The sequence below is a fragment of the Podarcis muralis genome, chromosome 5 (assembly GCF_964188315.1).
Source record: "Podarcis muralis chromosome 5, rPodMur119.hap1.1, whole genome shotgun sequence".
Taxonomy (NCBI): Eukaryota; Metazoa; Chordata; class Lepidosauria; order Squamata; family Lacertidae; genus Podarcis; species Podarcis muralis.
Genome location: NC_135659.1, coordinates 55,853,911 through 55,881,464, shown reverse-complemented (window position 1 = coordinate 55,881,464; position 27,554 = coordinate 55,853,911). Strand labels below are relative to the sequence as shown.

Sequence of the window (27,554 nt, the reverse complement as noted above, 5' to 3'; positions counted from 1 at the left end):
CGAAATTAATTCGTTCTGCGAGTTTTGTCGTCTTGCGATTTTTTTCGTCTTGCGAAGCACGATGTCGGAAAAGTTTTGGAAAAGCTTCAAAAATCACCAAAGTCTTAAAAAACCTCAAAAAAGGCTACCACACCGCGTGCTATGAGTTGCTCCTCGAAGTCAAGTCGCAACTGTATTAACGGTGTTAAGAAAAAGGAAACAAACTTGCAAGACGTTTCCGTCTTGCGAAGCAAGCCCATAGGGAAAATCGTCTTGCGAAGCAGCTCAAAAAACAAAAAACCCTTTCGTCTTGCGAGTTTTCCGTCTTGCGAGGTATTTGTCTTGCGAGGTACCACTGTACCAATGTATTACTACTACTACTACTACTACTACTACTACTACTACAAATACTACTATTTATTACCTGCCCTTCACCCTAGGGTCCCAGAGTGGGTTGCAATTAAAATATAATATTAATATTAAAACACAGTATTGCGCAGTGGATTAACAAAGACTATCTCCACAGTTACTTATTTTTAGCAATAGCAATAACAAAACAACCCCTTCCACTTAAATTAGGTTGTTGAAATGGGGAAAGATAACCAGAAATGAATTTCTGTGTGTGAAAGGATCATGAACAGAGATCAGTACTGGTATTGAAACCAATGCCTCAGCTCAGAATGTATATGTTGGCTAAAACCCATTCCTGCAGAAATAAACAAAACCACATTCAATTTTTTAATAGTCCCGAAATCTATTGAAGATGATTTCCTGAAATCTCACACTCCATTTAAAAATGGTGTGTGTGTGTGTGTTTAACCTTTCCCCCTCCAATCATTTCTCCTTCAAAATCATATGGTCCAACTGCTTCTACCTTTGCATAGATCGGGATGCATATTTGCAAGACTTAAATAAGCATCTGGAATCCCTTGGGTGGGGAGTTATGACTGAAAAAAGGCCTAGCAGGGAAAGGGCTAAGCACTCCCTATGCTGCTCCTGTGTTTGAAATTGTAGCCTCCCAATAGTACTTTTCATCAAACAAACATAGAACATTGGTGTTTGGATACACACAATTTATATGTGATGTGCAGTCTGCCACTCTCAAGTTTTAATCCTGGGCATAATCACTTCTAAGTAAGCTCTGATTTTGTACAATGAGACTTATACCCTAATAGGCATGCATAGGATTACAGACTGAATTGTTTCATGACTATTCTTACATGTACATAAGAGAGAGGATCCTTTTTTTGCTCAGATTTTCATACTGGGCTTCTACATGTTAAAGCAATGACTTTTCTAGCTCCCAAGTATAATAGCTTATCTGATACTATTTGCATTCTGTCAAAAGCAAATTGAAGGAATGCCATAAAGCCTTGCCACCTCATTCTATTAAGTATCTCAAGGCCTCAAAGGAAGATGAGGGCTTTAAGTGTAGTAAGTGGTACCTCGGGTTAAGTACTTAATTCGTTCCGGAGGCCCGTTCTTAACCTGAAACTGTTCTTAACCTGAAGCACCACTTTAGCTAATGGGGCCTCCTGCTGCTGCCGTGCCGCCGGAGCACGATTTCTGTTCTCATCCTGAAGCAAAGTTCTTAACCCTCAGGTACTATTTCTGGGTTAGCAGAATCTGATGTAACGTGAAGCGTATGTAACCCGAGGTACCACTGTAGTTGGATGGGTCTCCTGACATATTTTTAAAGGAAAGACTGATGGGCTGTGTAGTCACAGCTGTTTACTGCTCTCTGATTCTTTCTAGCTTGGGAACTGTCATTGTTTCAGGAATCCTACATTCTGCAAAATCTCCCATCTTAAATTTAGCTCACTGCCGTGCCCTTGCATTAGTTGGTTGATTACGTCCAGCCTTGTAAGTCACTTCCTGCAACTCTTAAGCTGGGAAATGATAAAAGGGAGTAAAGGCTGCTGCCATATCAACGTGTGTTTCATAATGTACAATGCAAAGAGCAAATGTAACTAAGCAGCTTTGCTGGGATGGAGAAGAATCCTCTTTAGAGGCTGACTCAAGCTAGATGTCAAGCGTCTTTGAAGAGCTGCTGTTTATATTTTCTGTTGCGATATCACATCAGTACATAATGAAAATGATTAGACATTAAAGGAATTGCTTTGGTAGCTTGAATTAGCTGGCAAATGAAAAGAGGAGGGCGCTCTTTGAAGAGAATCGCTCTTGTTTGTGAAGGCTATTGACAGCGATGGAAAACTTCTTCATCACTGTTGCAGTGCCCTGAAAGAGGAAAATGTGGTGGGCACTTTATATTTCCTTTGCCTGGACTGATATGGTCACTGGAACTCAACGTTCTAGAAACCCTTTCTCCTCCACTTCCAAGAGACTAGATCTATCCTTCAATCACAGATTTAAATAATGAACTATATAATAATGTACTGGGTGAAACCCAAGATACGCAGGGCTATTTGGAGACATGATTACTCTTAGCGCTAGGATGTGGTCCAGTGGGAAGCCCTCCATTTGTTCTTGGCACAGAGAAGTATCTTTAAAATGATGGTAGTATGGAGCTAGGCCAACATTCATTCGTCCCACATTTCTAAATTCCTTTGACATACCAAATCCAAGACTAGAAATGATTATGTTCTTTGCCAGGCATTTCTGCTTCTCTGAAATTTTTTGTAAAAACAGGTCAGACTCTTGGGCTCAGTTTTGGCTGTTTGCAGACGTGCATGATGTAAAGTGGTGGGCGAAATTCCAGCAGGTCACTTTTAAGCTGGCATATGAGCCACAACTGCCTTGTTAGCAATGAACTGCAACTGAGGTCTGAAATAATATGATTGGACGAAGCAGTGAGGAGTCTTTCTACATTTCAGAACCCTTGAGCACTACCTCCAAGCCGTAAATTATGAACAAGGGTGCGGTTAGCAAAAATGGTTCATTTGGGAAGATTTGCAGCAACAATATCTATCTTTTTGGCTCTCTAGCTTAGCGTGAGACATGCTTGACTTCCATCCAACATTCAGGGCCCTCTCAGGCTAAATCATGTCTTGGATAGTTTCAGTTGAGTCTGCTATAGAGCATGCACAAAGATTTCCTTTGCAGATTAGTGTTCTTTCCCACCAGAAAATACTGATGCCTCTAGAATGTTGTCCATTAACGTCAGCCCAGCTGCAGCATCCTTACACCATTAAGAACTGAACTGTAACTGATGCCCCAGGGCTCTGAATCTCATTGTAAACATCTCATTTTATTATAATCTGAGGCCTAATAACAGGCACATGTGTTGGTACACATTTTTAAAGGTCCAGGCTGGCTTTGTACAGATGGGTGGTGCAAGTTCTTTTTAAACAATGACTTTATCTTGGCTATTCAGTAGTTGAACTGTTTGTTTGACATTTCTTATAGCAAACCAGCTCCATGTTATTTTGGGAATCTGGAAAGTGGAAAACTCTTTTGCATTTTTTTGCATTTAGGGTAGCATGTTATATATAAATATATATATATATATATATATATATATATATATATATATATATATATATTATATATATATATATGGCCACAAAAGGTGGGTTTGTTGTGGGGGTGAACTGTTGGGGTTCACCCAGTGGCAAATAAGGTTTGCCATTCAAAGCTTAGTGTTGAGCACATTCTAAGAGAGTTAGCTATTTTTTAAAAAATTCTCGAGCACTGCATTGTGTAAGTTGTTAAATTATTCTTTCAAATTCACTAGACGTGCAGAATTGGGTATTTTAACGTACTGCTATTTGAAAACCTGTTTCCAACTCTTAGCTGTAGAAACTAGCTATGAAAACGTTTGCTTATATTTCTTGGTAACCCAAAGCAATTGAAAGAGGTATTAACATGATTTCCCAGGCGATCAAGGAATGGGGCTTCTATTCCATCACCATTCTTACCACTGTCTCTCCCACAGCATAGAACTGTGCAGGATACTCTTGTCTTACCCTCTTTGCATTCTTTTCTCTGAAAACATTGGGATTGAGAGGAGGCCAAAGAAAGTGCAGATTTAGGAGATGGAGTAAATGAAATAAGTAGTAATTCATTTATTTTGGACAAAATGTTGATATTTGAATGTGAGTGCACATAGTCCTGGTGGTAATTCCATCTTGGTGGTGTTCAGCTTTGCAAAGTTGTGAAGAAGCAGTTTCTTCCTTCAGGATTGGTATGCTTATTATGTAAAACATGGTAGAGTGATATGTCCCCTTCTTTCTCCCTCTCTCCATGCATTTACCGAGCATGTGCATTTCATAAAAATTCAGTTTTGACATCTGGTTTCCACTGAACCATGTCTGTTGTTCCAGCTGGGGTAATCTGAGGATGACAACACTAGAACTCTTGTGGCTTGAAATTTGAGGTTTTTTTAAATTGTGCATTTCTTTTTAATTAAATTCTAATGTTTGAGTTTTTCTGTTCATGCTGAAGCCCAGTTTCCAAGTTTTTATCTCCAATCTTAAACGCTAAAACTTCCCCCACAAAATATGGAAGTTATGATTTTGAAGTCACTGTTGAATACACATAGCACAAGACACTTTGAATCCTTGCCATAAAATTGACTTTGATAATTAATGGCTATAACACTTAATATCCCTGTGAGGTGATCATGATATGCCATGATATTCTTAGAACCTCTGGTGACAGATAGAAATAAGAGAGGAGGATGACAGATGAGGTCTCCCCCTTTCAGTTATACTGTGACTGTGGCTAAGCTAGAAACTGGGAGGTGGGGGACAGACTTGTATCAGTTCAGTGCTTCAAAGCGCAACCCGCTATTAATTGGAGGTTAAGTCCAATTAAGCTTACTCCAAGAGAAGTGTGCATAGGATTGTTTTCTTAATCTCCCCAGTCTTTTACTCTCAAATGTGAAGGACTCGTACTATCCAGGTCTCTGCAAGTTAGTTTTGGTGACTTGCAGATGCAAAATTGCGTCTTGCTATGGTTTTTTTTTTTTAAATGTCTAAATGAAGTCAGAGCCTGTGCTGCTACTTTTAAATGAATCAAAATAATGGTTTGCTTTCCCTGACTAAACCTCTTTTTAGTTTTATTCCGATATACATATTTCTCCTTGCAGAAAAAAACAAGTCTGTTGCAATGAGTAGCTTTATATTTTACCACCACTGTTTCTCTCTTTACTTGTGGAGTGCTAAGTTGTAAGTCAGAGCAGCAATAGCAATGAGGTTAGCAATTTTGAGTATTGTATGGCCATGTTTTGGGATTGAGGATGTCTGCTAAGCAGGGAAAAATCACTTCTGCTTGGAGTAATGTTGGCTGCTGCAGAGCATGGTTTTTTTTGGCTAGTGCAGGTTATTAATGGTTTATGCTTTAAAGGATCTTAGCATCATTTTGAATGTGTGCACCTGCATAAATTCAAAGGAGGCAGCCCCATTGCCTGTAGTGATCTCATCTGTTAGTGGAGAACTTTACTCGTCCTGAATCAAATAAATAATTTGGCACAGGATAGCCCAGTACAGGCATGACACTTCTACCTAGTCATGCCAAGAAATGGTGCAGCCTGTTACCAAAGCTATGCAGGGCGGATGCATGTTACAGATTTTGCGGGTTGGATAAGCAAAGTGTGAGCCAACCCTTGGAGACCATGTGGCGTTGCTGAGCTTACTCAGCTCCTGATGTGCAAAAACGTTCTAAACGTGATGTTACTTGAGTTTATTGGTAGTATGATTTAGCCTATATGGCATGAAAGATAAATATTTTTTTAAAAAATGAATGTATGATATCAGTGTAACCACACACGCTATTCACCTAAGATTTATGGACAAAGTGTCCAGTTCTGGTTTGTCTGTCCAGTTTCTATATAATTATGGGGAAAGTTCTTCACACGCTTGAGGATCAAAAGGCCAACTTTAGATACATGCAGTGGGCTGTACATGCCAGAGAATTTCTTGAACATTTTGAAACATAGCCACTTTTGCTATATCTCAAACTGCTTTTGAAACTCTCTTTAAATTTCGAAAGCAGTTTGGCATGTACTACAGGGCGCTGTTATTTGCTTATTGTTGGTCTAAAATCCCCTTTAGGGACTAGCTTGTCTGGGCTAGTTGGTTGGTTTTCAGATATTTACATCCCACACATAGGCGGACCCCCTGTGGTGGGTAGAAAAGAATATTTAAAACACAACAATAAGGGAGCAGCAACTTAAGATGAGCACAGCTTAAAACCACATCCACAGCCAAAAACAAAACCAGTGACAAGAGCCAACTTGGAAATAGGAAGGGGTGGAGGTGATAACAATTTCAGCTCTGTGTGCCAAAGGCACATTGAAATGAAACAGTCAACTAGGCCTTGAAATGTCAACCAAAGAAGCCTCCCAGGACAGAAAGTTCCCCTGCCTGGGGACAATAACTATAAAGTCTCTGACTTGCATACCCAGCAGCTGCACGTCTGTCAGTGGTGGTGGAGCAGTATCTCCATTGAAGACCTAAGCACGTAGGAGATGATGATCCTTTAAATAAATAAAGACAATGGCAAACATTTTGGGGCTTGGAAACTGACTGGATGCTCCAAAAAGCCACCACCAACAAATTTATTTATATCCCTCCTTTTCCCCAGACGGTGCTTAAGATGTGATAAATTTAAACTAGCTACATATATAAAATCTATTAAAACCATACCAATAATTACAAAACAGCACAGCGCCAACCCTTTAATTAAAAGCAGTCTCTTCCCAGTCAGAACATGTTTGGGCTAGTTGGTTAGCCCTTACTTTTGAGTGTTTTGCAGTTAACCAGCCAACCTAGGAGGTGTGATAGATCCATCTTCTCCAGGAAAGGGCCCAGCCAGTGGCCAGTTGTGAGTTCTCTGGATCTAGTCTGTTGTGTCTTAACTTTCCAACTCCCTTAGCTCTTTGGGGTCCATCTTTCCTATCAAATTAGCTTCTTAGCATGCCAAAAGTTGTTATTGCGTGTGAAGTGATTTGAAGTGACTGAAAGATTAAAATGTTGATTATATGGGTTAAAAAAAATAAATTAAAAGTGCCTGGTGGTTTGTATGGACAGCCAAGAGAAATAGTTGGTAATAATACAGTACTCTGACCTCGGGACTGAGTGACAGGCTGACTCCCATATGAAGTTGCTGAGCCTCTAAGAAGAGATGCAGAAACTGCTCCTGTCTACACTTCTGGTCAGTAGGGGGAAAACAGCAGCACAATTGTGATACTCAGTGCAGTAGTGAGAAGAACCAGGGAGGAGCGAAGTGTCTGTGAGCTCCTCTCCAAGAGCATGTACATTTATGCTGAGCTAGGTTTGGCTTAATGTGACGTGTGAACCTGGCCAAAATGGGACTCTGCTGTCTAATGAGGATCAAAATATCCTCCTTGGTGTTTTGGCACAGAAATATACTGCTTAGTAACAGCACAACAGAATCTTCCTCCTTTAGTGGATTTTAAATGATGTGGGTCTCCGTATTCCCTGCCAGATAAATGCAGAATTGCGTTATTTCAGCTTCGCTATCTCTTTGTCATGGCAACAGCAGCTCATTTATAATAACTTCTATGTTAGTCGAAACAAAATAAAAAAAATCCTTCCAGTAGCACCTTAGAGACCAACTAAGTTTGTTATTGGTATGAGCTTTCGTGTGCATGCACACTTCTATGTTAGTCTCAGCTTTGCAAAGCTCTTGTGTGTGCCTGGTCTCTTTAAACTGGCAGGCGAAGGTATATACATCACTGCAAGTTACATGAATTAAGTGTTGGAAATAGCATGCCTATTTTTAAGAGTTGAGAAGGAGAGCCTTCCCAGATATGTGGTATCTTAAGCTGCTTGTTTCAAGGATCTATGTCTTGGTGGGGAGGCGATCCTACTGATGAGAGCCTGTATGCATATTTGTCGGCCCACTGCTTGCAGTTGCAAAAGGATTGCTCTCTGCAAGCAGACTTGTGAAAGTAGGGACTGGTGGTGGGGACACATCTAGAACTGGGTGCTGGCCCTGGAATCAAGCACAATTGCTCTTGAAACCTTAACATACATGTTTTAGCTACAGAATTCCAGCTTGAATATTCTTTTTTGAGAATTTACGAACTGGCTATGCTACAAACGGATCAAGGCCTGCTACACTTAAAGGCCAAATACACCTTCAGTGTGCCCACAGACAGACTGATAATCTGAAATGAATGCAGAGGAGTATAACTGAAGGTAGTAGAGGAGAGAAGACTACTGTGTCAAGATCCAGTTCAGTCCTCTTCTACACTCCTGTGTTTGCATTGCCTCTGCTCTTTGCTCAGCCTGTTATTCTTCCATGTCACCCTTCAGTCTCTCTCCAAATCTAGGCTAGCCTGCTGCCCTCCCTCCCTTTTCCCACTGCACTTTTTATGCAAGTCACACACTTTCTGGTGTACAAAGGAACACCCTCAACAATAAATCTCAGATTGATTAAACAAATTTTTTTAAGCCCACTTGGAATACTTGAGTGGGTTATTCATGGCAAACAAAAACCTCCTGAATCATGCAATTGAGAATGCAAATACCCAGAATTGGCTGCAAAGATAAATTGGGCTCTGTTTGGTGGATGTGATTAATGCACAGCCGTACAGATTGCTCTGTGCTTCTATATCTTGCGATGCTAAACATCTCAGTCTTTCAAACTGGGTAAACCTCCTGAAATGGCTTCAAAGACTTTAAAGGCATCAGAAGCATTTTAACGGTCCTCCTTTTCCATGAATTTTGTATTGTCTTCTGTTAGGATGTACTGAAGGAAATCAAATGAAGCATTGTTGATCGCTTGTTACAGAAGGTGATCCTTAAGATCAGGAGTGGGGATCCCCAGGCCTAGGGCCAATGCAGCAGCTCCCCAGCCTCTCTGTCTCTCTGTGCCCTTCCTGAGTGCATTTGCCTGGCTAGAATGTGTCCTTGGGCTCTGATAATGCTTTTAGGATAGAGAGGAGTGTGCAAGTGTGTGTAGAACCTAGCCTATTGTACGAAAGTAAAATTCAAATTAATTGCTCTGTCCCTCTTTACCTCTGGCCGCACCCACCAATACCATGTGGCCCCCTGAAGGGCTATCATTTGCAACCTCTTTTTCTTGATTCTTTCTGCCCCATTGGGCAGAGATTTTCTGTAATTTAGCCTCTGTGCAGTTGGGAGGTGCACATTGAAGCAGTTGTTCTTGCTTACTAAAACATCAAGAATTGCGTGCTTAAGAAGAATACAATGTCGTTATCAAGTATCTTTTTAAGAAGGCTCTGATGCAAGTTTTCCAGTAACAAACAAGTCATATTGTGATCTTTCTAGAACACATCCCAGAGGTAACACATGAAACACAGCATTCAGTCAGATATTGCAAGCTTTCCTGTGATCCTTGGATGAAGGGTGGTACAGAAATTTGATAAATAATGATGATAATGAACAAGCCATAAAGAATTAACCACTGTGGTTTCTTCTGTCTCTTGAGAGAATCCCTTTCTCAAAAGTGTAATGATGAATAAACTCCTCTCTTTTCTTCTCCTGAGATGTCGTTCTGTATAACATGATTACAGTTACCTATTTGCAAAAGGAGGGGAGAGACCCTGGTGGGAAATAAGCCACCATCTCTTCATTTCCCCCCAATAAGGGGTCATATGCTAACCATCACTTCCAAACTACAACAACAAAAAGTATAACCAATAAAAGACAAAGCCTTACTTATCTTGTTGTATTATACAGTATTGTAAAATGATCATTTAAGCTAAGTCTCTCTAATCAAAGGAGATTGAGTCCCCAAAGGGAGTGCTGAAATTTGATTTCCATTGAGGCCAGGCAAATTGCTTATTCTCTGTTTTTCCTATTAAAATTAGAAACAGAATGCCTGATCCTCAAATATAATTTGCCCGTATTTTAAATCACACGCTCCTGTTACATAAGAATGCTAGAAGAGCCCTGTTGGATCAGACCAAAGGCCCATCTTGCCAGTGTCCTTTTCCCCCACAGTGGCCAGCCAGATGCCTATGGGAAGCCTGCTAGCAGGACCATATCGTGACAGTGCTTTCTTCTTGTGATTCCCAGCAACTGGTGGTATTCAGAGGCATATAGCCTTGGATACTGGAGGTAGTACACAGCCATCATAGCTAGTGGTCAATGATAGCCTTATTTGCTGTGAATTTGTCTAATCACCTTTTAAGCTATCAGTTTGGTAGCCTTTACTGTATCTTCTGGTAGTGAATTCCAGAGTCTGAACTATGTGCTTTGTGAATAAGTTCTTCCTCCTGTCTATCCTTTATCTTCCATCCTTCAGCTTCACTGGATTACTCCAGCTTCTAGTGTGATGAGAGAGGGAGAAAGGCTTTTCTCCATCTACTTCCTTCACACCATGCATACTTTTATGTTGTATGATATCACCCCCTTACTTGCATTTTTCTAAACTAAAAAAGTCCAAATGTTGGACTTTGGATGATAATTCTGATTGCCCTTTTCTGAATCTTTTCCCGCCCTGTGATAACAGTATTTTAGATGCCTCTGCACCATAGGTTTGTCAATACACACACTCTTTTTATTTTCAGTCCTTTAAACATGGAGTTTGCTTTTTTCACAGTTGCCATTTTCACTGAGGTCTCATTTCTGGTCATTCACCACCAGATTGGACCCTATTGGCATATAGGTGAAGATAGGGATTTTTTGCACTAGTGTGCATCAATTACACTTGCTTACATTTGCCATTTTAATGCCCGTTCACCCAGTTGCAAAATATCATTTTGGATCTGCTCACAATTCCTTTTTGTTTGTGCTACCCTGAACAATTTGGTGTCACCAGCAAACTTGGCCACCTCACTGCTCACCCCTAACTTTAGGTTGTTTACGAAGAAGTTAAAAAGCACAGGGTTAAGCAGGGCTTTTTTTCTAGAAAAAGAGGTGGTAGAACTTGTTGACCTATTTTAAGGGGGAATACCCACCCGAAGTTGATGAGCTTTATCAACAACTTTATCAAAAGCTTTTTGGCAGTCCAAGTACACAATATCTACTGAATCTCTCCTATCCATATGCTTGCTGACGCTGTTGGATAACACTCAAAGGTTAGTTACATGGAATTTACCTTTGTGGAAGCCATTCTAGTTTTTTATTAGGAAGAACCACTTACTACATTTGAGTAGCAAGTATGTATCCCTCTTAATGATGTACCTAATGTTGTGCATTGCCATCTGGGGGTGTTCCAGCAAGAAGGCGGGGGCTTATTCTGAGACAGAACTGTGAAATGCGCCACTTGTTTGCTCTCAAATGGGGTGACAGGTGTTGCCCATATCAAGTTTAAAGATTCCTTTTCAATGAATTATCTCATGATAGTCCACGGCAATGACAAGTGTAATGTTTGGAATCTGTTTCTGTTTGCTTAAGTGAAATCTTGGGGCTCACAAACTACTTATATCCTTTTGCTTCAAAGAGTGTCAAGACTGGTGGGGCTTGGATTGTAGACAGAATGTGTCTCAGACTGCCAACTGCTCCTGCTCCGTGAAGAACCTTGTGGCTGCTGCTGACCTAGGGCAGCTATCAGAAAAACTACTGCAAACTCAGCCTCTCTTCATCAAGGTAACTTCACAGTGTGGGATGCCTGTCAGAATGGGGCCTACTCCTTGGTTGTATGAGAAAACACAACTCATAAAAACACCATTCCATCTCCTCTCTTTTTCACAAGACAGGACAGTATCGGTCTTATGCTGAAATGAAGCATTTTCAGTCTCTGTACCCTGGATTGACAGATTTCATCATACTGGAGGAATTAGCTGAGAGATGGAGCAGTCATCCAGGGCAAGGAGTTCACATTTTCTGGTGAGTTTGAGCTATTCACTGAAGTTGCACACACATACACTTTCTTGAACTTGACCCAAGTGAACTTTCTGGGATGCGTCTTCCAAAAGGCTGGGTGGGTGGGTGACGGGTGAAGAACACTAGAAAGGATGATGTGGATTTGCTGTTTTTGTAGCTGTCTTATTCTAATATGTAATGTATCATCTTGACCCAAATGGAAAATTGGTCTGTTCAATTTTATTTCCTTTATATATTTATTACACTTATAATCCCACCTTTCCTTGAAGGAGCTTAAGGTAGTGTACGTAAGTTCTCCTTGCCATTTTATCACAACAACCCTGTGAGGTAGGTTAGGCTGAAAATGAGTGACTGGCCAAGGTCACCCAGTGAGCTTCATGGCTGAGTGGGGATCTGAACCCTGGTCTCCCAGGTCCTAGTCAGACACTCTAACCACTACACCAGACCAGCAGTCAAATTTATAATGTGGCATTTTGGCACATGTGCCTTGGGATTCTGAGAGGGCCTTTTGTGGTAGGATTCCTTAAGCATTTAAAAATACCAGCAGATTTCTTTCCAAACATGGTTTGATGGAAAGTTTGGTGTGTGTGTGTTGCCGAGGTGAAATACACAGAAAAATACAATGGAATTGGGATGTGAAACTCAACAAAACCATTTTGGTTTCCACAGTTTCTAGAAGGTCCCTCATCAGTAAAGACCTCGCTATTTCTTCACAGAGCACTGGTGTACCAGAATGTAAAGGTCAAATTCTGCCTCTTAGATGCCTGTATCTTCCCCCAAATGCAGGGGCAGCAGAGGTCCAGTTCACATTGTGCAGGTTACAGACTTTGCAGAAGCCTCTACAGTGCATGCAAGTGGTGCCACCAATATATGCCACTACTTACAGGCCTTTAAAAAGGCCAACTACAGCATTGAGTAACTAATGGAATCAGAGAAGCCCATATTTGGCTGGAATTTGTTCAACCCACAGAATTTCTGCAGAAATCTCTCCCTACCCCTGCAATTTAGAGTATTTTATTCCAAAAAAAATGCTGGGTGCTGGTTTTGCCAATTCCTGTTTAAAATGTTGTCTAACAGCCCCATACAGTGGTACCTCGGGTTACATACGCTTCAGGTTACAGACTCCGCTAACCCAGAAATAGTACCTCGGGTTAAGAACTTTGCTTCAGGATGAGAACAGAAATTGTGTGGTGGTGCAGTGGCAGAGGGAGGCCCCATTAGCTAAAGTGGTGCTTCAGGTTAAGAACGATTTCAGGTTAAGAACGGACCTCCAGAACAAATTAAGTTCTTAACCCGAGGTACCACTGTACTGAATTGCTCCAGTGTTAAGTATGTGTGTGAGAGAGAATAAAGGGCTCTTCAGTTGCTTGGAGATAAATTCTCAAAGGCAACAACATCACCTAAGTCACTTTATTTAAGCTGCTCACTTCAGAGGCTGCTGCTTAGAGGTTGCCAAAGAAACTAGCATGCAGCAACAACTTAAGGCTACAATCCTAAACCAAAGCGAATGCGTGCATAGATACAGGACCTAAAGATTTTAGGCTTTGAGTCATATTTGGGCACTTCGTAATTGTGGGATACGGTGTTGTCTATCATTCAGTGCTGTTCTTACTTTATGAACTTATGCTAGACAGTTTGGGTGCAGAATATCAAGCTGTGAATCATGACGGATCCCCACACTGGGATTTCTAAAATGCGTCCCTGCCCTCCCTTTTCTTGGAATGGTGAATAGGCTAGGATTCCCAAACTCTTTCCCATGTGGTTTTAGTTAATGTTTGACTAGGTGACGCCTTCCTTTATTTCCCTTCATCAGCATTTTATTAAATGAACTTGACATTTAAATATATATATATATCGTTGTTGCATCAGCCTCTTTGTTCCCTGAGCATATTGTTTTCTTGGAAGGTGATAGGTGATCTGAACTCATCCCAAGGTGTCCCTGTCTGTAGTTCAAGCTCTGGGAAAATCACATTCTTATGCTTTCCCCCGCTTTTTGGTCACTTTTGCAAAATGGAGGCAATAATAGTGATTCAGGATGACAGAGGTGGATATCTTTTGAAGGGACTTGGCAGCAATGTAAGATGCTAAGCACAGTCTGGTTCTCTAAAATGTCCCATAGGCAAAATCCTCTGAATAAAACTCGGATTCTGCAGGAGATTTTCCCCATCTTCTCTTCACTGCTGCTTCCAAAGACTATTTCTCTGAAAAGCTGTTTTCTCATCCACAACTCAAGACTTCAGGATAAGGTGAGCATTTTAATGCTTCTTGAAATATTTTTGTGCTGCTTCTCCGAAAGGTCAAAGCAGTTTACATCACAATAAAATGCACACCATGAACCCCAAAACAAAAGAAAAAAAAGGCACCTAAACATCAGCAGAAAATGTTTCCCCAGACAATGGCAGGGTCCCCTTTCTTTGGGGGGAATGCATGCACAATTTTCTGCAGTTGTCCCAATGTGCCTTATGCTCAGCAGTCTCAGATAAATGGTGGTGGTGATCACTACTTGTCCACATTTCTCCCCAAGAGTATAAGTGCTCATGTACTAGGTAGCATTGAGCACCTAGTCCATTCTAAAAGGCAAAGTGCTTCAGATGGTAGTTATGGGAAACAGCTCTGTGGTAGTCATCTCTTCTGCATCTTTGTGTCGCCTGGGTTAATTCGGCAGGGAAATGTCCCTTCATTCTCTTGCTTTCCAATAAAGCTCTGAAAGGGCATGGGATAATTTGAAGCTTCTTCCATCTTCATATTTTTCAGACATACAGACTGCAGAGCACCTTTGTGGTTGGAAGTGGTCAGCTTACCTTGAATGTTATCCCTTCTCCGTTGTGCAGAGAACATTGCAAAACAGTGATAGTGGAGCTGGAAGCCGGGGATATTGGTAAATACAAATACAGATGATGTGACACTGCAGCAAATGTTGCATTCTGGGAGCTATTCATTGCATCTCATTGTACCTTATACTCTGGAAAAAGGCAAGCAGTGGCTTGGTGCTCATGATTATGCCCTGCTAAATGTTCTAATCTTTATTATGCAGCAGAGGAGAAAATGTATTCCACACCCTGTCTATTGGGGAAAAAATATGAACTCTGAATACACAATGTGGTATTCTGAATTGGCTTTTCCCAACCTGGAAGGATGCCTCGCCATTGTGGGAAGCTTGAGATCAGCGCTTTGTAGCAGTTAAAAGCCAAACAACTGTTTAGGGTAAAGGGCATGATATATTGCGTAACGTCGCTACGCCACTAAGCAAACCCATCTTGATATAGAACACTAGACTTAACATTTGCTACATTTCAAAGAGGAGAGTGTAGAAGTGGGAAAGGAACAGAGAAGGGCTCAGGTGTAAAGAGGCGTGCTAGCATAATAATTATGGTGATCTACTGTAGTAAAAATGAAGGAGTTTCGTGGCACCTTAAAGATTTAGAAATGTGGGGTGGAATCCCTTGCACTCATCCCTTTAGCACAACCTGTCTTCTGCACATGCACAGAATCCTCTCCAAATGTGCTGCAGAGGGTTGGGGAAACAGACTTAGGAAGCACTAGGGGAGGAAAGGGGGAAATTCTGTTGCACAGGTGTAAATCCTTATGCTAACAGAACGAATTACTTAGCACTACTTTGGATACAATCCATATTGTGTCATGGAAATTCATAGGACAGGATCCATCTTCACTGGGTGCATCTAGTGAAGTGATTTCTGGCTATGAATGCATGTACCACAATACATTCATTAGTTTTTTATGGTACTGTGGAAGTTTCTGTAAAACTTTAGGGTTCTGAAAAAATAGAACTAACCTGTATGACTTGATGTAGTAAATGTTTTAATCTTTAAGATGCTCTTTTATCAATAGTGCGGGGCAGGAGATATATATAGAATGCCTTTCTTCCCTGTTGGGCCTAAGGAACAGTCAGAGAGGATTTTTTTTTTAAAGGGAAATTCTGTTTCTAATTTAATTTCTATGGGATGGAGTGAAGCCTTCAAGTCTAAGGGTTGCACTCAACACTGCCATTGCATTTGTGCCATGGAACTTCCCACTCTTCTTCCCTGCCGCCCCTTCCGCATCCTCCAAATCTGCTTCAGAGGAACCCTCTAAAGGTTCCTCTGAAGACTGGGGAACCCTCAGGAGCAGATTTTGGAGATACAGTGGTACCTCGCAAGACGAATGCCTCGCAAGACGAAAGGGTTTTTGGTTTTTTGAGTTGCTTTGCAAGACGAATTTCCCTATGGGCTTGCTTCGCAAGACAAAAACGTCTTGCAAGTTTGTTTCCTTTTTCTTAAAACCGTTAATACCCAGGCCCAGGGTGCATTGCTTGAAGAGGTGCAGTTGCAACTTGACTTTGAGGAGCAACTCATAGCACGCGGTGTGGTAGCCTTTTTTGAGGTTTTTGAAGACTTTGGTGATTTTTGAAACCGTGCTTCGCAAGACGAAAAATTCGTAAGACGAAAAAACTCACAGAATGAATTAATTTCGTCTTGCGAGGCACCACTGTACATAGGAAGTGGAGAGGAAGGGACATCCTTTTCTGTGAGCAGAACTCCACACACACAGCATTGGATACAATCCTAACAGTACAGTGGTGCCTCGCAAGACGAAATTAATTCGTTCCGCGAGTTTTTTCGTCTTGCGATTTTTTCGTCTTGCAAAGCACGGTTTCGGAAAAGTTTTGGAAAAGCTTCAAAAATCACCAAAGTCTTCAAAAACCTCAAAAAAGGCTACCACACCGCGTGCTATGAGTTGCTCCTCGAAGTCAAGTTGCAACTGTATTAACGGTTTTAAGAAAATGGAAACAAACTTGCAAGACATTTCCGTCTTGCGAAGCAAGCCCATAGGGAAAATCGCCTTGCGAAGCAACTCAAAACACCAAAAACCCTTTCGTCTTGCGAGTTTTCCGTCTTGCGAGGCATTCGTCTTGCGAGGTACCACTGTATAAGTACGTTTTGAAAGGTAAGCTCAGTTCATAGACAAGACTGTCAATAGCATTGTCTTTACAAAGAATAGTAATGCAGGTCACTTTTCCAATGTTTTCTCATTTTTCTCCCTAAAGGTTTTGCAAATGTGGATTATTGGACAACAGGCTTTAACTCCAGGGGATCAGAACCCACTGTTGTTTGTGATGGATCTGCCGGTTAAAAACTGTCAAGAGGTGCCTTTTGCTGAGTAAGAGCACTCGGGATCCAAGGCGAAGGAAATGGAACACAAAATGGAACACCATTTCCAAGGATGTATCTTTACCCCGTTTTGTGCACCTGCAGTGAAGGAAGGAATACACTTTAGAAGGGCATCTTCTCTTGACCTTCAAGATAACTTTGGCCTTCCCTTCAAACATCTTGGTAGGAGTTGGAGGTGCCCCCCCCTCCTTGTGTGTAGATTTCTCCTTGAAAGCAGATGTGTTCTGGTGTGGGGTGAGGATGGAATTGCTTTTTTGACACACTGTACAAGTGTGCAATGCACTCTACAAATTTCTTTTTCCACCTCTTCCCTAGTGTTGAGATACGCATTCTTGCTGCTTTCTTGGCCTGGGTCAGTTTAATGCCAGATCCAAGATTTTTTTCAAAATGACTAATAGTTGCATCAAGCAGCCAAATTTGCTAGAGGGTTTCTTCTTCTTTTTTTTAACATTTCAGAACATGCCAAGCACTACTCTTCTGAAAACTAGGTCTTTTTGAGCTGTCTAGGTTGGACTACTTTGGTCTCATTTAATCACTGCCTAGGAAATTAAAACTTTTTGTGCATATTTTGCTTGAACACTGTCCAACTCTTGTTTCAAAGATGCTGATGGGTGGATGCTTTTGCGGGCAGGATTGGAACAAACAGATTCTTAAGGCTTGTGCCATGAATAATCTTGCCCTCTTCTTTCCCCCTATGTTTTGTTAGTGTTTTCTCATGTCTTAATCCATGGTTTTGAATACATGTTGATTATTCTTGAGCTCTTTCCAAGCTTTGTGCGTTTCCTCTTGCTGCTCATGGGCTCATCTGTGCCTTTAGAGAGGATCAGTTTCAAGCATGTGCTGTCTACATTTGTAGTATTGCTTCCCAGGAGTGAATCTTTTAGGTTCCTGCTGCGTTAAGACAATTTGCAGATGTGTGAGGTTGAAGTCGGATCCCAGTAATGAGGGCTGGGGCATACAATTTAGCATGTTTTATGTTCTATTGGGGATTATTTTGTTTCAGCTAAGTTAACAATGCAACTTTCCACGTGAAAAGTAAAAAAAAAAAAAAGTTCATTTGTAAATATAGGTCAATTTTAAGGAGGAGATTCAAGCAATCTCTCTATCTTTGCTAGAAGATAAGGTGGGATATATTAATTTTATGATAATAGCAATTAAGGGCCCCTAACTGGGTCCCATTCTACTTGATTTTCTGCAAATATGCAGATTGCATCTTCGCCACCTTTTTTCTGTATATATTCTATTTTGGAAACATGCATAAACTGATTTGCAGTCTTAAGTGGGAGATGCATATGGCAGTGAACTTAGCTGTATGTGTGTTTAAAAGATCAGTATATAAATAAGAGGCAGCACTATAGAGACTTGGGTTTTTGGAGGGTTGGCATTTAATCTGCCTCATTCTTTAGCGTTTCCCTTAACCAGATGGTGAACCTTCCTCCCGCCTCCCTTTTCTGCGTAGAGGAAATTCTCACACTTTTTATTAACCTGCTTGAAGTCCATAAAGAAAAACTACAACTCTACATTAGAACCCCAGTATCATTTTAAGCAGGTTTGTGATGATTGCGAGTTCAGTAGGAAAACCGTACTTTGTTTAATTCTAATGAAAAAGTAGAGGGATTTAATTGAGCAATTACAGAACAACATGTTCATATAAGTTGAAAAGGACCACATTCCACATAAGTTAATAGAAGTTTTGCGACATCATCGTTTTACTCTCCTGGCACCTCTGCTGCTGGGATTTACACACTGAAGCTAGCAGGTATCGAAATTCTTATGTACCAGCTTTTAACCAAGGGTTATTGTAGATTTACACAGAGTACAGTTTGCCCTGAATTGTGGTGTGTCAGCATCCTTCCCCCCCCCCCTTGCAAGTAATGCAAATAGCAACAAATCCAAAGTAGAATTTTACATGATGGAAGATACAGAGATTGATCAACACTTACATGAACAAAGCTTTGATAGTGAAATGCCTGTATTTTAGGGAATTGTGTTAGTGATGCTAACTGCTTAATAGTTGGCAGGGGGTGGGGAAGAATCAGTCTTTTAGTCAACTCGGGGTCTCTAGAGAGGAATAGTTTTAAAGGCCAGTTTATACATGTGCTGCACAAGTGTTCCCATAAAAATGCTTTCTCTTTCCCAACCTCAAATGCCAGTCAGGAAATAGTCTCTTGGCCGAAGATAATGAATTTGTCCTGCATACGGACTGGCTTTCCACGTGCTCTTGGTCTTTGCATAGGTTTCCAGATCTTTGTCTAGGAGGTGCTATGCACATGTCCAAGCCTCATTCCCTCTGGAGCTTACATCATTTGTTTTCAAACTTCCAGTACATTTTCTCCTTCTCTTTCACAAGCTGCAAGGAATTAAAACAAGTAATTGCCCAACAAGAATCAGAGCTCCAAGTTCTCTGATTTTCAACTGATTAAGAGCATTCAATTAGATCAGAGTTTCTCTTGTCTGGTTTTTGGAGTGCAAGCTACCATTCTGAAGCGTTTTTAAGCACCTGTTACCATCCTTTTCGGCAATGGCCAAAGAAGTTGTGTCGGCACCTTTTTGCATTTATGGTTGGAAAACATAGAAAATAATCTTTGCCTAGATCAGGTTCATTGTGAACTAAAAGTTAGCGCCTGTGACTAAGTATCTAATGATGCAAATATTAAGCGTAAGAAACCTATTCTGGAGACAAGTCAGCCTCATCAAAGCAAAACTCTCAAAGTCATTGGTGTTTGTGATGTACAATCAGAATGGAATAGTTTCCAAAAGTCTGCAGGAAGCATGTGCTGAGAACCCTTGGAAGTTGGACAAATTCCAAACGCCGTTGCTATTTGTGATGAAATGTTCTGGTGACACACTTTTTTAAAAGAGAAGCTCAGCAAGGAATAAATGCAAATATTGGCTCTCACTATTTTTCACACCCCTTGAATCCTATATATTGCTTCTGTTGCATGCCATTAATTCTTTCCCGAAGAAAATGTTTTTGGTTCCTTCTGTGATCTTAGCAGTGTACCCTGGCCTGCTTTGCTCTTTTCATCTTCTGAAGAAGCAAACTGTCTCATCTGCTGCGCTGCAATATTTACAGAGATCAATGACTGCCCGAAATTACAGCACATTCCTAAATCCTGTGACTAAAATCCTAAGGAGGGGCTCGTCATGGCGCCATGGGTTGGCAGGTTTAGTTGTTAACGTTGACAAGCCAAGATATGAAGATCCTTTGCCAGTTTCTTAGTAATAAAGATTTTTCCTTATGAGCAGATCAGATTGCCTTGGTGAACTGAAGTGACGCGACATAGAATCATAGAATTGTAGAGCTGGAAGGGACCCCAAGGGCCATCTAGTCCAACCCTCTGCAATGCTGCCGTCTCAACTAGATAATACATGGCAGATGTATTATCCAACCTCTGCTTAAAAACCTCCAAGGAAGTCATGTTCACCACCTCTTGTGGGAGCCTCCTTCACTGTTGAGCAGCTCTTACTGTCAGAAAGTTCCTCCTCCTGTTTAGTCAGAATCTCTCTCCAACATGCCCCTCCTCTACATGCCCAACTCTCTCAACCATTCCGCGTAAGGCTTGGTTTCCCGACCCTTGATCATCTTGGTCCCCCCTTCTCCCCACACACATTCCATAATGTCAGTCTCCTCCTTATGTTGTGCTCAGAACTGGACACAGTACTCCAGGTGTGATCTGACCAAAGCAGAATAGAGCGGGACTATTACTTCCCTTGATTGGGACACTCTGCTTCTGTTGATGCAACCTAGAATAGCATTAGCTTTTTTGCTGCTGCGTCACACTGTTGACTCATGTTAAGCTTGTGGTCTACGAAGATCCCTAGATCCTTTTCACATGTACTACTGGCAATCCAAGTGTCCCTCATCTCATATTTGTGCAGCTGGTTCTTGTCCTGCCTAAGTGTAGAACCTTACATGTGTCCCTATTGAAATTCATTTTGTCAGTTTGGGCCCTAAATCCCAGTTCTGTCTTCAGCGCCACTGGCTACCCATCCCAGGGTGGTGTCATTGCAAATTTGATGAGCATCCCCTCAATACCTTCATCCAAGTAATGGCAGGAAGAAGTGAATGGGGTGGAGAGAAGCTTATTGGTCATAAGGCATTCAAATAAAGGCTTTCCCAGTTGCCTAGGACCTATTTCCATGGACATCTATTGTTTAAATTGGCATGATTCTCCTCCCCCCCCCCTCTTGACAACCTTCAGACTTAGTTTTAAAAAGCCCTGTGCAATTTTTCTGAAGCAAAGCAGAGTTTGGAACATTCTTAGTCTTTTTCAACAATGATAGAGAGATCAGAACCCTTCCTGATGCAGAATGGGAGAAGATTGTGTGTGTGTGTGGTATCTGGAGAGTTTTAGATTTGAAAGGGAAGGGGCAAGCCCGTTTCATTAAGACTTGTTATGAATTGGGCTTGCAGGATCAGGCCTTCCTTGAACCACTGTTCTGCCAGATGATGAGCATACTTAGGATTCATTAGCTACACTGGCGTCTCTGGGCTCCCTGGGCCCACAAAGACCAAATCACAAGTGTCAAGAAATTCAGCTGCTTTGTGACCAGTGAATGGAAGGCATTAGCATCTCAGAGTATTGGGCTCTTTTTCTTTGTTTATCTTATGTAGGGAAATGTATAGTTTGAGGAAGCCTGAAAATGATGGCTTTTAAAAAGGAAACTATGTAATTTGCTCTTTCATTGAATGTGGGAAATGCTGGGCTTTCCTGTTGTATTTGAGACTTGAACAAATGACTCTTTATTTTTTATTAATGTTTTTTGTCTGTTCAGGGAATATGGGTAAAATGGCTCACTGTTATACATTATAATGGCTCAGGGGTAACAGGGAAAGTAACTGTATGTACACATACAGTTTTGGACAAGTGTATACACCAAATTATGGAACTGTTTCTAATAAAAGAATGTAAATATGCAATTTTATGAACAATTATAGATTAATATATTGCAACCATTTGTAAATACTTGGGAAATGCCTGTAAATAATGTAAATATGTCAGATTTGTATGTTTGTGGGTGGGGTCAATTTCTACTTTTTGCAATTAAATACAGCTGTTGATGCACTTTTCCCCATATGGGTCTTTTTGTTTATTAAAGACACAGTGTCACTAAAAGCCACTGTTTTCTTTGTCCTCCTTCATAGATTAATGAAATCTGTGTGTGGGAATATGTTTTTTATGAATCTCAAGTACACCCTTCCGTGCGGTTCTGAAAAGACAGCATTTATGCCAATAAATAAATACACAATTTATTTTCCAAGGAAACATAAATCTGGAAAACAAGGCCAAGTTACATTAGCTTGCCTAATTTTGATTGTAGTGTTTGGTTCTGTAGAACTTGGGGATAGTGTTGTTAAAGTTTGGGGTCAAAAAGAAGAAAGGGGGAGAAGTGCAGGTGATCTAGTGAAGACAGACACATTTGAATATTAGAGTGGAACACAAGGGGAAAAGATGGTTTCAAAAGCAGGGGCCCTCTTTGAAGAGACAGCTTGAAATCACAGGGGTAAGTGCCATTCTGATATCATTTAGTTAGATTTTGATTTCCTACTTGTGTGCTACTTTTGTATGACTTGCTTTTGTACCATTTTGGAAAACTGAACAGAGCATGAGAAATGATGGGAGGAATTTCTTCAATTTCAGTTTCAGATCTGAGGGAATAGCCATAGAGAGGAGGAAAATAATATATCAATGGTATGTGACCTCAGTGAAGGTAAATGCATTTTTTTTTAAAAAAACAAATAACCAAATGCTTTCAAATGTTGGAAATGTTATAATGATTACACCAAATTTATCTCAGGTTGATCCTTGGGTGGTGTCCTTCAAAGAACAAGTATTTGACTTGCATTTGATGTGTTTTCTTTTGAGACTTTGTTAGGATGGCTGACAAATGGCGTCTAAATTGTTGCAAAATGTGTTTATGGCAAAAATTAGAAAGTGGCATCAGTACCCACTGTTAAGGGGAAACAATAAAGTCCTGCGACATCTTAAAGCAGGGGTAGCTAAACCACCAGATGTTGCTGAGACCCTTAATTTCCATCAGCCCCAACAGCATTGCCATTGGACAGGGATAATGGGATTTGTAGTTCAACAGCATCTGGAATGCCAGAGGTTAGCCACCTGCCTTTAAGACTAACACATACAAGGTTTCAAGAACTTGAGTTCACTTCACCAGAGGCATGAAATGTTATCCTTAGTTGACAAGTACATGTACACATGATTTGAAGATGGAAGGGGAATGGTCAGCTGTAAACAGAGTCATCAGAGGGAAACGAAATGCAAAATAAAAATAAAAATGCAGAGTGTTACAATTATGCTACAGTGCAAATGGATATAAAATTATTAGACTGACCATTTCTAGTAGCGATACAGACATCCTGCCATTGTGGAATAAGACCTGCTACCGTCAGGCCATGGGTGTTAGAACTGAACTTGATAAGTCATAATTCAGTGGTTTTATAATGGAGTCTCCCTTTGGCAGTTCTTCAGATCAAGAATGGCCTCCAGTAACCGTCTGGAAATTGTTGCTGTTAAAGAATAGCTGATTTGAAGTTTTAGATATAGCCGAAATGAGTAAGCTATTGGATAAGGTGCAGGAAAGGACTAGTTGTGTTATTTTGGTTGGTTTTCTGGAAAAGTGAGACACACTTGTTTATGTCAGGCATGAGGAACCGCTGGCCAAGATAGGCCCACCAGGAGAACTTGTTTGATTCACAAGATCATTTCCCCCTAGCACTCCCAAGAGTTCTTCTTCAAGTGGGGCTTGCATTCAGTGTCTTTAAAATTTGGAACCAGGTGCAAGCTCTGTTGGGATCGACTCCACTTGGGACCTCCCAGGTGGAGCCCATCCCTGTGGCAGGGATTGTCTTTTGCAGACATGGCTTGAATCCAAGCTGCGCCTATAAAGGAATACAAGAAAGACTCAGGGGCGCAATCTGGATTCCTTTCCTTTGAAGTTCCCCCTCCTTCTGCATTTTTTATTTATTTAACGAATTTTAAATGCCGCTTGATTGTAATAAATCCTCTAAGCAATTTATGGGAAATATTCAGGTTATCAGTAAAAAGAGTTAATTTTAATAATCTTTAAATGTTTTTAACAGCAAAAAAAAAAATATTAAAAAATGAAGCATATCAGCATCTATGGGCCTGGATAAGCTTGCTTAAACGAATGTTTTAAGCAGGTGCTAAAAATGATGTCAATAGGCAGGGAGTTCCACAGCATAGGTCGTGCCACACTAATGGATTGATTTCCTACAACTGTGGAATGAGTATAGCGTGGCAGCGGTAACAGTGCCATTTCCACAAATGGAGCAGTTGAGTGAGCATATATGGGGTAAGGCAACCCTGCAAGTAAACTGATCCCAACCTGTTGAGGGCTTTGTATACTAAAGGAACACCTTGAACTTGGCCAGTTACAAATCGGCCACCAGTTCAGATCTCTTAAGCCACTTGATGTCATGGTGCCAGTCAGAGAATAGATAGGTAGGCATTTTGACCCACTTGTCACAGTGGCCTGCAGGGGTAGCAGAGCCATCCAGTTCCGCCGGTTGATGTAATGGAATTTTTGGTTGTCATGGCATCCAATAGGAGAGATGCTTGTGTAGGAAATGAAAACAAAGAGAATAGAACCTCAGCTATTTAGATGTTTTATAGACATAAAACATGACATTGAATATTGCTGCAAGACAATAAGATACAAATTCTTGTTGGTCCACAGAAGTCAAGAGGCATATTATCTCATGATGCACCATCTCAAGCTCCTAACCTGCCAACAAAGATACTCTTCTGCAGCATTCTAAGCTTGAGCATTATGAAGGTATTAATTAAGGTCATCACTAAGTTGAATCAGATGTACATTATTACAGACTTCATGTGAACAGCATGCTGGAACTTTATTGCAGCCTGAATCTGACTCTGTTTTAGAGATCAAACTTGGAAAACCTAGAACACATTCACTTGTTCATAAAAGGAGCTTAAACATATTGCACATGCTCCTCCTGGAAGCGCCCTCTCCTGTGGATCCAACTGTGAAGGAGCAGCAGAACCCCCACCGTCCAACATTATCTCCCTATCCCACGTTTGGTTTCCTTGGGGCTACAATGCTGATCTCCAGCATTAGGTAAAGTTTTCCCGTCCCAGGTTTTGACTCTGCATAGGGCCATGGGTGCTACAAATGTCTACGTACACTGAAAGCTCATATCACTTTTTTATATACTGCTTCCCCACCTCGGAAAAAAGCTCCCATCCAATTGCTAGGGAGTCCTCTTGCTTACTGTATTAACTGGGGCACTGCGTATTGTCCATGTGTGCCCCACGTGTCATCTCTCCCATATTTTCTTGGAAATGCTTTTAACTACCTTTGGGTCAGGCTTTGAATGACCCATTTTGCATGAAGGAGGGAGGGGGAGAGAGAAATGGACAAATGTCTGACTTTTATGGTTCTCCAGTGATCAGGGTATGTTGAACTATGCCTGTATAATTTTTTCAAGGCCACTCCCATCATGTGCAGGTTATCCTTGCCGTTCTGAAGCTCCAGTGAGACTCGAGCATCTCCACAGATTGTTGCACACGACTTGTACATGGAGCAATATACAGTGGTACCTCGGGTTAAGAACTTAATTCGTTCTGGAGGTCTGTTCCTAACCTGAAACTTGAAGCACCACTTTAGCTAATGGGGCCTCCTGCTGCCACTGCGCCGCCGCTGCACGATTTCTGTTCTCATCCTGAAGCAAGGTTCTTAACCCGAGGTAATATTTCTGGGTTAGTGGAGTCTGTAAGCTGAAGCGTATGTAACCTGAAGCGTATGTAACCTGAGGTACCACTGTATTGGAATACATACTGTAAAAAGAGTGATGTGTTATTTAGATGTCAGTCAAAATAATGTTTAGAGCTTGGGCATTTAATGCATCTAAAAACCATTATTATTATTATTATTATTATTATTATTATTATTATTATTATTTGCCTTGATGCAATATCAAGCTATTGGATGAAGCTACCATGCATCTGGATTAGCCCACATCTGCCCACTGTGAGTTCTTGGCATTCTTCTGAAACATCTGGCTTTGGTTGTCCTTTGAGGGGATATGATAGCTGCATCCCAGCACTGAGCCAGTAGGACAGTTCATATGTTCCTAACGTTTTATGTGCAGAAATACAGGGCCTCACTGCATGCCTGTCATCTTGGCTCCCAGTCTACAATGTGTCAAAATGCGAAGCACATGCAGCTGTTACGTAGCCACATTTGTTTTTCCCCAGTTACAACCGGGCTTGTTATAGTTGGACCATACATTTCTATGCTAAAGCACTTAATAATAATGAGAGCCACATTTTCATGCGCTTACCTAATATTTGTCTAGCAGGCTCCGTAGAAGACAAGTTCGTCAGTCTGTGGGTGGGAAGTCGATCTGTCTTCTAGAATTTGGTGTAACAAATATCATTTCCAAAACAAACAGTTCTGGATAGGACCCTGAAATGGGGGGGGGGGGGGACCCAACCCAACCTTCCCAAACCAATTTTCGTTATTGTTCAGCACAATAGCATAGGCAGTGTTAATATTATCCAGATGCATAGAAATGTTTCAATTAAATCACAGTCAGATGTAATATTGTGCTGAGTTGATGTACTGTGTTTGTTCTGATCTGCTCTATGACTGTTCTATGGAAGAAGGTGGGATATTAATCTAATAAATGATAATTTGGGACTCTGCAGCCTCAAGAGAAATGGGTGAAGTTCAGGTGCTGCCGGGCAATTGGATTCCTAGGTCGTGGGATGAAATAGAGGAGAGGATGGCAGCCTGGAAGCAAGATGGTTTGAGTACATAACACCAGTTCTGGCCTGACTGCACTGGCTGCCAGTTAGTTTCTGGGCCCAATTGAAAGTCTATATGACCTATAAAGCCTTAAACAACTTGGGACCGCAATGCCTCAAGGAGTTCCTCTCCACATATGAACCGACCCAGACCCTGCGGTCATCATCTGAGGCCCTTCTTCGTGTGCGTCCTCAGTGAGGAGTCCGGAGGGTGGCAACATGAGAACGGGCCTTTTCTGCAGTGTCTCCCCATTTGTGGAATGCTCTCCCCTGGCAGGCACGCCCGATGCCTTCTTTACATATCTTTAGGTGCCAGGCAAAAGCATTGCTCTTTTCCCAGACCTTTGGCTAATTAAGCAAGCTATGGCCTTTAAACTGTCTATGTGTGGGTATTGTTTTAGTTTTTTACTATGTTAGGTAGTTTTGTGTTTTTGTATTGTAACCCACCCTTTGAGCCTCAGATGAAGGGTAGTATAGAAATATAATAATAATAATAAATAAAAAAATTAAAAAATTAATTAATTAATTAATTAATTTCAAACTGGGCTTTTCAGCGTGTCACTTCTGCTCTGATTGAAGTCACCTCATTTGTTTTTTTGCATTCCTCTTTTTTCTCTCCATCGCTACTGGAATGCTTGCTCACCTGCTTGTTTATCCCCTTCGGCGCATTCACTCACATTACAGTGTCCTGATGAAGTGCTGCAAGCAAGGATTTAAGCGGCTCTTTTTGGTTCTCCAGTTTCTTTTCTGCTGCTAATGAGTTTTCAAAATGTTTCCTGAGCTGTTTTCACTCTGAATATTTCCTTCTAGGTTATATTGGCCAATAAACTTGGTGCAATTTGTTAGTAGTACTATATTGGCGCTGTAACTCT

At 41.1% G+C, this 27,554-nt stretch overlaps 1 protein-coding gene across 2 annotated transcripts in view; it reads left to right on the top strand.

Moving 5' to 3' along the window:
• Positions 1-21,990, top strand: part of C5H6orf89 (chromosome 5 C6orf89 homolog) — a 28,514-nt gene extending 6,524 nt beyond the window's left edge. For both annotated transcript variants that reach the window (XM_028733995.2, XM_028733996.2), the window contains exons 4-8: positions 11,320-11,465; positions 11,572-11,705; positions 13,822-13,948; positions 14,457-14,580; positions 16,747-21,990. In XM_028733995.2, coding sequence (XP_028589828.2) covers positions 11,320-11,465; positions 11,572-11,705; positions 13,822-13,948; positions 14,457-14,580; positions 16,747-16,832 — 617 coding nt within the window. In that variant the 3' untranslated portion in view covers positions 16,833-21,990. The remainder of the gene's footprint in view (positions 1-11,319; positions 11,466-11,571; positions 11,706-13,821; positions 13,949-14,456; positions 14,581-16,746) is intronic.
• Positions 21,991-27,554: the final 5,564 nt, after the last annotated feature.